Genomic DNA, 12200 nt, shown 5'->3' with positions numbered 1-12200 from the left:
ATAAGAAACTCACCATGGGCATTGGACACGTGGCTGTCCCAAGTATGACTTTTGGCTGGTTGTTTGACTGCTGTTGATCCAGTCACAGAAGACGTTACACCATAGAACAGAAGCAATTAACCAATAAAGATACTGGCACCTGCAAGTCTTGCCCCAATCATTCCATGTTTGAAGCTGGAAAGATCTTAATGCTGACCCATTGTTCCTGCAAACACTCAAAAACTGATAGCCACTTGTGCAAATTCCATCTTATATCAGACTTTCCTGACTTTGAGCCTTTGCCAGCATCAGAAAGACCAGTCCAGAGGGGTGTTGCTAAAGCAAAGCCAACTAAGCATATATATATATATATATATATATATATGTATACATATATGTATTATACAGCATACATAAAAATGTAATTTTAAGTCTCATTTAGCAAAATATCCTAAAATTAAAACATTACACATTCTTCAATTTGTGATCAGATATATACCAAGAGTGGCATATATTTGAAGAGGATATGAGAATTTATTGGTGTTTTTAATCCTTCTGAACAGGATGACCAACTGCCTCATTAAAAATGGGATTACTGCATTTTTGAGTGAGATGTCCAAATGCTCTGATGGAAAATAGTTCAATTTTTTTATATATAACAGTGCTATTTTATTTAAAATTTGCATGAAAATTTTATGATGCATACTCATTCTATAAGTGGTGCCCTTTTTTAACTTCAATAAGATTAGATATTGGCCAAATTGACTGCATAATAGAAAATAAATTATTGACACTATTAGGATTAAAAGACATCTTATATATCTGTAATGTACAGTTTTATATCATATTGATAACTTTCCAAGTTAAAAAAATTAATTAAAGAAAAAATCCTAATAAAATAATGTTTACTGAATCAACCACCTTTTCCCAATAAATAGAAATTTTTAAATTACAACAACAATGCAAGTCAAAAGTGTCATCTGTGAAAGACACACATTCAATTGATGAACAAACTAAGCAGTGTCTGTGTCACATTACCAGTTTGGCAAGTATGTCCTAATTTTCAGTTTTTAAAATACTCTCCTTATTCTAAGAGGAAAAAATTTGGCATAAACATGTTACATAGTTAAAAATAAATGTCATTTCTGAAATTATAATACTGCTAATGCAAAATGGCCTAGATACGATTGCATGAAATACACGGCTGATCTGTCTTCTTTAGTGTTTAGCAGCAGCATTAAACCTACAAGTAACCCTGTAAGAGTGGAAAAACCAAAGCATTGCAAATCAAGGACAACTTACAGAAACACAGTTTGTTTTGTTCTGTATATTAAGCTACTGAAATTCTGCACACTGCTAAACATAAAATTGGACAGAACAGTCCAATACTTTACATAAAACTGAATGTCCACTGGAAATGAAAATATTAATACTAACTCTTTATGGCGACTTCTTCTTGTACTCCTCCTGCTGTCACTACCATCTGATTCCTTTAATAGGAAATGAAACTAAGTTATATCTGTTATACAAGTATTTTTTAAACACAAATTTGCATAAGTTTTCTGCTTGTATTTGTAAAATAACAAGAGAAGTTTACCTCAGAGCTTTACAGCTCTGATTCATACTATCTAATAAGATTTCTGCAAACAATGTATGTAACAGAGGCATGAAAAAAGTAAACTATTTTCTTCCCTAGGGGAAATTTTTTTTGTTATTAGCTACAATATAATACATTTATTTATTTATTTTGTTCTTTAATAATAAAATAGAGGCACAATCGTTTATAAAGTGAAAATTTACACAGAAATATATTAAAAAAAATAATAATAAATAAATAAAACATTAACAAATATGGTGATAAAAGTAAAATTATACATTTATTTCATTTACAAATTACCAAACCAATATGTTAACCCATCTTCCAGAAAATGATGCATTTTCTGGAAGAAGGGTTACAATAATAGAATCAACAAATACATTTCAATAATATAATCAATAAAGGGCCAGACAAATAATGAACAGTTCCACTTAAAAATGCCAAGCATTTCAAACTTGTCACTTGATCAAAAAAGAAAAAGGGAACCTGCAGGTGATATTGACCATAAGTGTACTGTTACAGGATTCATTTAAATACATAACTAATGTCAAGAGTAAAGGGTAGGGATTTTGCTTTCAAAAAATACAAATGGAAGGTATTCAGATAAGTTTGTTTGTTTTGTTGTTGTTTGGAGCATTAGCAACTAAGGCCATATTGCTCCGGGGATATGCGGTGGTCATTCCCTGACCTTTCCGCATCCTCCTTATTTGGTGGCTCACGGGCTCGAACGAACTCCGGTCTAATCAAGAAGCATGTGCTACGCACTGCTGCTCTGCCCACCTGGCTACGGAGGCGCCATTCAGATAAGTGATTGTAGTTATTAAGTGTTATATCAAATAAGAAATATTGTTCACAGCATAGACCAAAATGGATGTCAGGATGAAATGATGAGACCAACATCAAGGAAAGAATATGCACAAGATGTTTAAAAATTACCAAGAGACATGATAAAGCAGAATTTTCAGAAGCCTTTGGCTCAGAATGCAAAAAAATGGTGGCAAAGAAATATTTGCTTCTAAAGGTTAACACTAGACAGAAAAGAATTAGCCACATTGGCCCACTGGATATAAAAAGCATAACTAGTGATGATCCTATACAGGTTGCTAACTAAATTAATGAATACTTTACCTTTACGTTCACACATACAGCTTTTAAGTGCAGAAATACCAGAAGTACTCCAAACTGTAACTGAGAATTAAATGAGTTTGTGTTAACTGAAAGGAAGCTGGGAGAGAAATTTTTGAAGCTAAAATTAACATAAATACAGTACTGAGGCTGATGGAATGCAATATATTAAAGGAAGCAACAAAAGAGGTAGGCAAAACTTTAGCCATAATTATGAGTACTCTTGGTGTTGGAGAATGCCCTACAGACTGGAATTGGTAAATCTCTCTCCTATTTACAAGGAGGGGAATATAACCAAAATGTGAAGTGATTAATTGTAGACCACTAGGTCTGAGTTCTATGTTGGGAAATGGAATCAATGGAAAAAGAAATAATGCAAGATTATCTCAACAGGAATGCGATATATATGAAATATCACAGCATGAATTTTTTAAGAGGAGTCTTGTCTGTCTAATCTGATTGGGTACTATGATACAGTAACAAAGGTACTAGATACAAAAATTAATTTTGACACATACACTAAGATTTCAATAAAGTGTTTGTACTGTTCCACATGAATAAATGCTATATGAATTGGAGCAGTGTGGCGCTATGTCAAGTTACTGCTACAATTAAATGGATGGTTGAGTGACAGAAGACAGTGACCATTAACAGCAACTGCTCTTCGTGGATAACTATTATTAGTGGGCCTCTCAGGGTTCATCCCTTACTGTTTTTAATATCTATTAATGATACTTGATATAGGCATACCAAGTTAATGTCTAAATTTCATGATCATACAAATGTGGGTAGGGTGATTGACAGTTATCAGTATATGCTGCAACTTCTACTACAGATCTGAATAAATTAGGCAGATTTGCTAAAAAAAATAGCAATTCAGTTAACAATGATAGTGGGGTACTGCTTTTGGGTATAAATAATCCCAGAATAACATACATTTTGATGTTACAAAATCAGGGTAGTGGAGAATGAAAAACACTATGTTCTCTGGGCAGACATGATGTTAACATAAATCATGGAAGTTCTATTAATGATATACAGGAATATTTCCAGCAGGAACAAAGAGTTGATTATCCTATTGCAGTGGGTTTCAAACGGGGTGCTATGGCATCCTATGGAGCTGCAACAACATTCTAGGGGTGCCAAGTAATTTGGGTTTACGATACTTAAACTTTTTTTTTTTTTTTTTTAATTTATATATTTATGTCATTATAAAAAAGGTACATCCTTATCTCCCCTATGTGATTTTTTTCTGTGCTTCCCATATAAAAACTAACAAGAAGGAAAGACTACAAATGATTGAGGAAGAAATGATAGTATGTCTCTCAAAATTCCACCTAATATCAAAATGATGTGTGAATCATACCAGGCACAAATATCTCACTGAAAAGTTACATAAAACAAGTGTTTAAATACCTAAAATTGGTGTCAACTAAGAAATACTGTCCAAGGTTTAGGCTTAAATGTATGTCATAGGACCTAATAAGACTCATGGCAGAGAAGAAAATGCATAGAATGCATATAAATTATCACAAGACACAGATGCCGATGGTAGATATAAGATTATCTGTAATCAAGTCACAAATATGTTAGGCAAGCAAAGCAAGATTACTAGAAATTTTTGACAAACAATGCAAAGAAAAACAGTAAAGACTTCTTTACTTATGTAAACACTAGCAAGAAGGAAGGGAATGAATCAGATTGGTCCACTTAACATTGACTGTTCAATTACTGACGAACCTGCTGAGGTAGCTGACAAACTGAACAAGTATTTCTCATTTACATTTGCACATGAGAGGTCTGTAGGGAAATGGAGGTCAGAAGCTTATCAAACTCTGGCAGGGAGCTAAATGATTTTGTAATAACTGAGAGTGAAGTGGAAGAGAAATTGTTGAAATAGAACATAAGAAAGGCACCTGGGGTGGATGGGATCTATTCAGTTATATTAAAGGAAGCAGCAAAGGGAATAAGCAAACCCTTAACCATAATTATAAAAGCTTCCTTAGACTCAGGGGAGGTCCCCATGGACTGGAGATATGCAGATGTGTCCTCAATTCACAAAGGGTGACACGAGTAATTACAGACCTGTTAGTGTAACTTCTGATCCAGGGAAAATAATGGAGTCACTGGGTAAGGAAGCAATGCAGGATCATCTAGACAAGACTGCAGTTATAGTTCAAACCAGCATAGATTTGTTAAGGGGAAGTCTTGTCTGATATATTTGATTGGATACTATGATGTGGTCACAAAGGAACTGGATGCAAAAAATAATTTTGATATCATATACTTCGATTTTAGGAAAGCTTTTGATACTGTTGCACATGGAAGATGACTGCACAAATTGGAGCAGTACGGCATTAAGGACAAGTTGCTAAATTGGATAAAAGGATGGGTAAGTGGGAGAAGACAGAGAGTGGTTATCAATGGACACTGCTCTTCATGGACTAATGTTATTAGTGAAGTCCCCAGGGTTCGGTGTTGGGCCCATTTTGTTGTTTTTGGTATTTATCAATGATATTGATGAAGGTATATCAAGGTTAAGGTCTATATTTGCAGAAAATGCAAAGGTTGGCAGCGTTGTTAATAACAGTAATGATAATATGATACTGGAACAGGATCTGGAAAAGTTGAGTATATGAGATGAGAGGTGGCAACTGAAGTTTAACATTGACAAATGTAAAGTACTGCATGTGGGTAGCATGAGTTGTTCAGGAGTTACCCCTGAGAAACGTATCAACTGGGTGGTACTACTCTCAGGGTAGTAGAGAATGAAAAGGACCTGGGGGTAATTGTGTAGTCTGACATGAAGTTTTCTGAGCAGTCCAGACAGGCTCCAAGAGTAGCTCATGGTGTCTTGTCAATTATATAGAGGAATTTTTCTAGCAGGGATAAGGGGGTGAATATCCCCCTTCATCAATATCATTGATAAATACAAAACAACAGCAGGGCCAACATCAAACCCTGGGGACTCCACTAAAACATTAGTCCATGAAGAGCAGTGTCCATTGATTACCACTCTCTGTCTTCTCCCACTCAACTATCCTTTTATCCACTGTAGCAACTTTCCCTTAATGCCATACTGCTCTAATTTGTACAGTAGTCTTCCATGTGCAATAGTATCAAAAGCTTTCCTAAAATCCAAGTATATGACATCAAAATTAATTTTTGCCTGCAGTTCCTTTGTGATCAAATCATAGTATCCAATCAAATTTGTCAGACAAGACTCTCCCTTAAAAAATCCATGCTGTGTCTGAATTATAACTGCAGTCTTGCCTAGATGATCCTGCATTGCTTCTTTAACCAGCAACTCCAGTAATTACTTGAATCACTTTTTGATCCCCTTTGTGAATTGAGGAACACATTTGCACATCTCCAATCCATGGGGACCTCCCCTGACTCTAAGGATGCTCTCATAGTTATGGCTACAGGTTTGCTTACTTGCTGCCTCTTTCATTATAACTGGATAGATTCCATCTGCCCCAGGTGCCTGTAACTTCAACAATTTCTCCTCCACTTTGCTCTCAGTAATTACAAAATCATTTGGTTCCCTGCCAGAGTTTAATAAACTTCTGGCCTCCACTTCCCTACAGACTTCCTCATGTGTGAATGTGTAGATGCAAAATACTCATTCAGTTTTTCAGCTACCTCAGCAGGTTCATCAACACTCAAACCATCGATGTCAAGTAGACCAATCTGATTAATCCCCTTCCTTCTAGAGTTTACATAAGTGAAAAAGTCTTTACTGTTTTTCTTTTCATCTTCTGCCAAAGATTTCTCATAATCTACCTTTCCTTGCGTAACGGCCTTTGGTACTTGATTACAGACTATCATAGGCACCTGTGTCTCCTGAGAATTTATATGTGTCCCATGCACATTTCTTCTCTGTCAAGAGTCTCTTTAGTTTATCTGGCATCCATTTAGGCCTAAACCCTGTACAGTGTTTCTTAGTTGGTATGAAAAGCATAGTAGCTTCTATGATTAATTCCTTGAATGCCTCTCATTTAAAGTTTTCTGTTGGTAACACTATCAGTTATAGAATCCCAATGTATAGAATTTAAAAAATCTCTGAGACCGCTGTAGCCACCTTTATTGAAAGCAAAGACCCTTCCCTTTACTCCTCATGGTAGTTACATCTTTAATTAACTCCTACAGTAGTACACTGTGATCACTGACACCTAATGGTTCCTTTATCTGCAAATTCTTAATGCATGAATAATCACTGCTGATAATCAGATCAAGAGTATTACTCCCTCTGGTTGCCTTTTGAACATGTTGCTGTAGAACAGAATCATCCAATAAATCCACAAAAGTGTTGCTAGTGTGGGAGTGACCAAGTCACAAGTTCCAGTCTATATCTGGGAAGTTATAATCCCCCATTAGAAGACAATCTGATTTACTGGCCCACTCTATTTCTTTCTACAGTTGTTCTTTGTACTCATAAGAGTCATTGAGCCTATAACACAGTCCTACTCTCAACTTGGTTTTCCCAGTGCTTATGTCACATCAAACTGACTCAAAATTGCACTGTCCACCCATGTCAACTGGATGCACTTCCTTAGATTTTATATGTTTCTTAACTAACAGCATACCCTCCTCCGCTATGCTTTCTGTACACATTGTACTTCCCAAATTCCAATTCTGCACTGCTTATATCTGTGTGACACCATGTCTCTGATATCCCAACAATATCTGCCTTTGATGTCTTGACAGCACTTAAAATTCATCAAATTTATTTACTATACTTCTAACCTTGGTGTATATGCAAGTATACATGGACCTGTTCTTAATCTTAGTTACCCTAACACAGTCTATGTATTTACTTGTTCCATGCTGACTCCTATCAGTTTTTGAAATCTCCAGCAACTTGCTGGAGATTTCCTAGGCTGCGGCTCATTCCAATAGAAGCAGTGCAAGAATCACTTTCACCTCTGCCAGTGGCTACTGTTAATCTATTAGTTCTTGTATCCCCCAAATCTAGCAGTTTTCCGGCCCACCTAACACTGCCTCGAAAGTATCAGCAAACATTCTTGCACCCTTTCTATTTAAGTGTATCCGATCCCTGTAGAAACAATATCTCTGCTGTTAACAAGCACAGACCACACTGAGAAAAATTCTATGCCATGAGCTTTGTACAATCTCTCCAGAGCAGAATTGATTGACAAGGCTCTCATCCTATATTACCTCTTATCGTGTCTGGGCAGAATTGGAGACACTTTCAAATTTAATCTTAGTTTCCAAGATGATATCTGCTTTACAATATCAACCTTTGCCCCTGGCAGACATACCTTGGTCCTATTCCACCTACTCTTTTTGAACAATATATTTCCCGTCTCCCTGACAACAGTTACCGACAATAGCTAGCTCCTGTTGGACCAGCACATTCTGGCCCGAAGGTTGCCACTCTGTTGGCTGATGCAGAAGAATGAGCTGTGGCGTTGAGTTGGGCAGCTGAGAGTTTGATGGGGCCCCATTTCAATTCCTTCGAGTGCACTTACCTTACTCTTCAAATTCTCATAAATGCCCATTGGAACGCTGAGTTGGCACCTAATTTCTTGACACTCTGTGCACCTAGCACTCCTTGACTACATCATATTCTGTTCCTGAAAGGTCAGCAAACATTTTACAAGTTACACATTTTTTTAGGCTGTGATACTTTGGAGAATCACCCCTTCCATTCTCTCCCAAGCCACAGCACTAGCACTACTTTGTGCACGTTGCTTTGCTGCTCTAGTCTGGTGCATGATTTCCATTTAAATATGGATGAATTAATTAACAATGAATATTAATAAGGTTAATAAATTTAATTGATTAATATACTATACTATACTTGACTATAGAATACTATACTAAGTTAATGCAGTAATATGTATTCCGCTATATAATTGACTTATTAAATCTTCGAGATCTTCATACCTTATCTGTTGGGAATCTAGAGATATTATGAATGGTTATAGCAATGAAGTCATTGTTTCTAATAGTTTGTATTGGGATCTGTTATGGTTATACTTGTGAGTTGGATTAACACAACTCTATAATATATTATCTTTGATTCTGTCTTTCCTGTATACTTTATATTACTCTATTTGTTGTTTTTGGGATTGATTTTAGTCTCTTGAAGACAAAACCTTACTGAATTATACTGACTTTAACATCCTCATATTAGCTAAACTGGTACAGAGGCCTCAACAACTCCACTGTAAAAATGTGTCCATTATTTTAAATCAATGTCTTCTGTTTTATAGAAAAATATGACGTCCCAGTATCCAACTCTTCTTCAATTTTAGTAGCAGAACTGATAATGGTTTGTTTATTGCATATTCTGCTTTTTGATTGTGTGAAGCAAGCATGCCCAATTTGAAATGGATTCTTTTGTGGCACTCTCACATCTGTTTGTGTTTAACTGTTTTCTTGTTCTGCATGACTTGGACATAACAGGTATATTTGTATGTTGTGGATGTATCATTCTCTTTGCTTCTTGATATGTAATATTATTTTCTGTTTTATATTATGGTATTATCTTTTCCCTTTTCAACTGCTCATATTCTCTTGAAAGATCGATGTGTTCTTCTCTGCAGTTAAAGCAATTTGAGTTTCTGGATGTGCAATATTGATATGTGTGGTCTCAAGATCCAAATACAGAGTACACCCTTGCCCCTCTATGCTGCTTGGAATGTCATTTCAAGTAATGCATTGCTTTAGATATATAAAGTCCAATTGCTGAATACCTTCTTTGGGAATTTCAATTAGATCCCATAACTGCTTTCATGTGTATTTAGAATAAAAATGAGATGTCACAATTTTTGGTGTCACTCCAAAGTGTTTTGCTCATTGTAGTGTTTCTGACTGTTGTTGACCAACCATTTCTACCAGTAAGTCTGCTAACTTTAAGCACCTATTACACTGAACAACAAACATATCTGTTACGGGCATGAAAGTAAGTTTACTTTATAGATTTTGGCAGGCTAAACACGGAAATAGTGCTTAAAATGGAAGATTGGCTCTTATTTTCAAAAAAAGTAGTTTTTTATATTTATTCAAAGTATTTTTTATTTATATGCCAGTAAGATGTAGCTACAAATATACCTCTATTAAACATGGGATCTTTTCGCCTTTCACTTGTATTCAGCTTCGGGAGCATCGCTTTTCAACAATCAACAATAATCGACTAACATGGCAGCACTCCATTTGCTTTTTATCTTTGTTCCATTGCTGCAATGTCTTGATGGAAGCACTCACCATGTTTGTTGCTTGTGGCACCACAGTTTGGTGGGTGGGAGTGTAAGAAATGCATCTTCAGTGACATGCTGCACCCCAGTTTTTCATAAGAAGTAATGAGATCTTACACAAGCTGCCTATAGTTGTCAGCTTTACATTTCCTAGAAAATCAGCTGAAACATTTCGGAAGGCTTTCCACACTGATTTCTCACTATCAACTAAGGACACATTCGAACTGTTCATCTTTGAAAAGTTGCCTTATTTGTGGACCAATGAAAATGCCTATCTTAATCTTCTCTGTACTAAATATTGGGAATTTCTCTTGCAAGTATGCGAATGCAGGACTGTTCACTTCCAAAGCCTTCACAAAATTTTTCATTGGTTCAAATGCTATGTTCTTCATTCCAAGTGTTAATGATTTTCATTGAGGCCAACTCCTCTTCTCATAGTGCATATCCTTGGCATGACTATCCCACTCGCAGAGAAAGCAATGATGCTTAATGTGACCATTTTGTGGTCCTAATTAAAATGCCGATTCCCTTTAAATCACCAGTCATACTGTCATACTTCTGATAGTATACACCTAAGAGGATGTTCTCCATGTTTGTGTTTGTTTCTTTTTTGTGGATGGCATACGCAAAATGTATTGAATGCAGTATATTTCGATTGTGCAATAACACAGCCTTAAGGCTAACCTGAGAGCATCTACAAATGGCTGCCAATCTTGGGGCACATGCCTCATGTTCATTGCTGCCATTAGACCATCAATATCATTACAAACAATGAGTTCACCTTCTGTTTGAGAGAATTTATCATAGTCTTTATTTCAAGTACAAAATGTTGTCATTTTCACAGCATGATCTAGAAGATTCCACTGTTGTAGCCTCGAGGCCAAAAGCTCTGCTTATTCTTCGGCAGTTTGAAATCCCTGCTGAGGTCATTAAGTTCACTTTCTTTGATCTTATGTGGTTCAGAAGGATAACGGGTTGGACAAAATGGTGGATCCCTTGACATAGACGGTTGCTGTACTTCTTCATGTATATCAAGTTGATGTTCATCATTGTACAGGAAAACAGTTGGTGGTTCAGGAATAGGTAGTACTTCACCGTGAGGCACAGGATGAATTGCAGATGGTATATTTGGGTACAACACTGTCCATTTTTTTCTTCATTGTCATCCCTTTTCTAACAGGAGGCACTATACAGAAGTAACAGCCTATGATGTGATTTGTTGGTTCCCTCCATATCATGGGCACTGCGAAAGGCATAAATGATCCCTTTCGATTCACCCACGCGATGAAGTTTTGATGAAGAGGTAGTGCAACATATGTGTGGAGCCCAGTTCTTGTCTTGGTCGCCTACTTTATACCCAAAGTACAAGAAATAGGCCTTTTTTATGGCTCAAGTTAAGGGATGCTTTCTTGAAGTTAACGTGACTCCTCCACATACGTAATAACAGAAGTCATCTGGACTATTCTCAATTACAGAGCATATTAATCTTACACGACACATATACTGTGCAAAAAGTAAGAATCTTACAGAGAAGAACCATTAACTGAGAACAAATCACCCAGTACCTAGCTGTATTCAAGGATTACTGTAAGAGAGCTGAAGATGCATTTGAGGAGACAACTTATCACATGATACAGGGCAAGACAACAGATGCAGACCATATCATAAGAGTGTGGTGGTACTAAAACTGCAGTGTTGCCATGCATTTTGCCAAGAGCCATAGTTGATAATATAGAGCAGTCGTCTCCAAATTTTTTTGGTCGCACACCCTTATTTTACTTAAAAGGACTAGCATGTATTGCAGAATAAAAAATTAAATATATAAGTTAATTTTTTTTATTTATAAATCATTTACATGGAAGGCATGTAAATGATTATGATTTATATCTAAAATGTAAATTATTTATATCTAAAATCACATATAATTTTAAAAGATCACAAATAAAAAAATACAAAAAAAAATTTAATTGAATTTCGTGCACAAAATGATATGAAATCATTAATATAACAAGTGTAGTAAATGTAATGTAATACGATTTGTTTTATTTATAAATAATTTACATGGTATGCATTATATCTAGAATCACATATATAAAATCATATATAATTTGAAAAGATCACAATCTAATTAAATGCAAAAAATAGAAAACAAAATAAAACTGAAATTAAAGTACAAAGTGGTATAAATCAAATCAACAGCATTCTTTAGTGAGAACAAAGTGCTTGAATTTTTGCTGTGTATCTTGGTTTCATATTTTGGGACACAGCTAACG

General features: G+C 35.7%; 1 protein-coding gene across 3 annotated transcripts in view; it reads right to left on the bottom strand.

Annotated features, from left to right (window-relative positions):
- The window catches only part of Chd1 (chromodomain-helicase-DNA-binding protein 1), a 606282-nt gene that overhangs the window by 452447 nt on the left and 141635 nt on the right, over positions 1-12200 (bottom strand). For all 3 annotated transcript variants that reach the window (XM_090371234.1, XM_090371253.1, XM_090371245.1), the window contains exon 5: positions 1417-1469. In XM_090371234.1, the coding sequence (XP_090227360.1) occupies positions 1417-1469 (53 nt within the window). The remainder of the gene's footprint in view (positions 1-1416; positions 1470-12200) is intronic.

This window comes from Mastigoproctus giganteus, chromosome 1 (assembly GCF_048544385.1).
Source record: "Mastigoproctus giganteus isolate SK-2022 chromosome 1, ASM4854438v1, whole genome shotgun sequence".
In the NCBI taxonomy this organism is placed as follows: domain Eukaryota; kingdom Metazoa; phylum Arthropoda; class Arachnida; order Uropygi; family Thelyphonidae; genus Mastigoproctus; species Mastigoproctus giganteus.
This window is presented reverse-complemented; position numbering and strand designations above follow the sequence as displayed.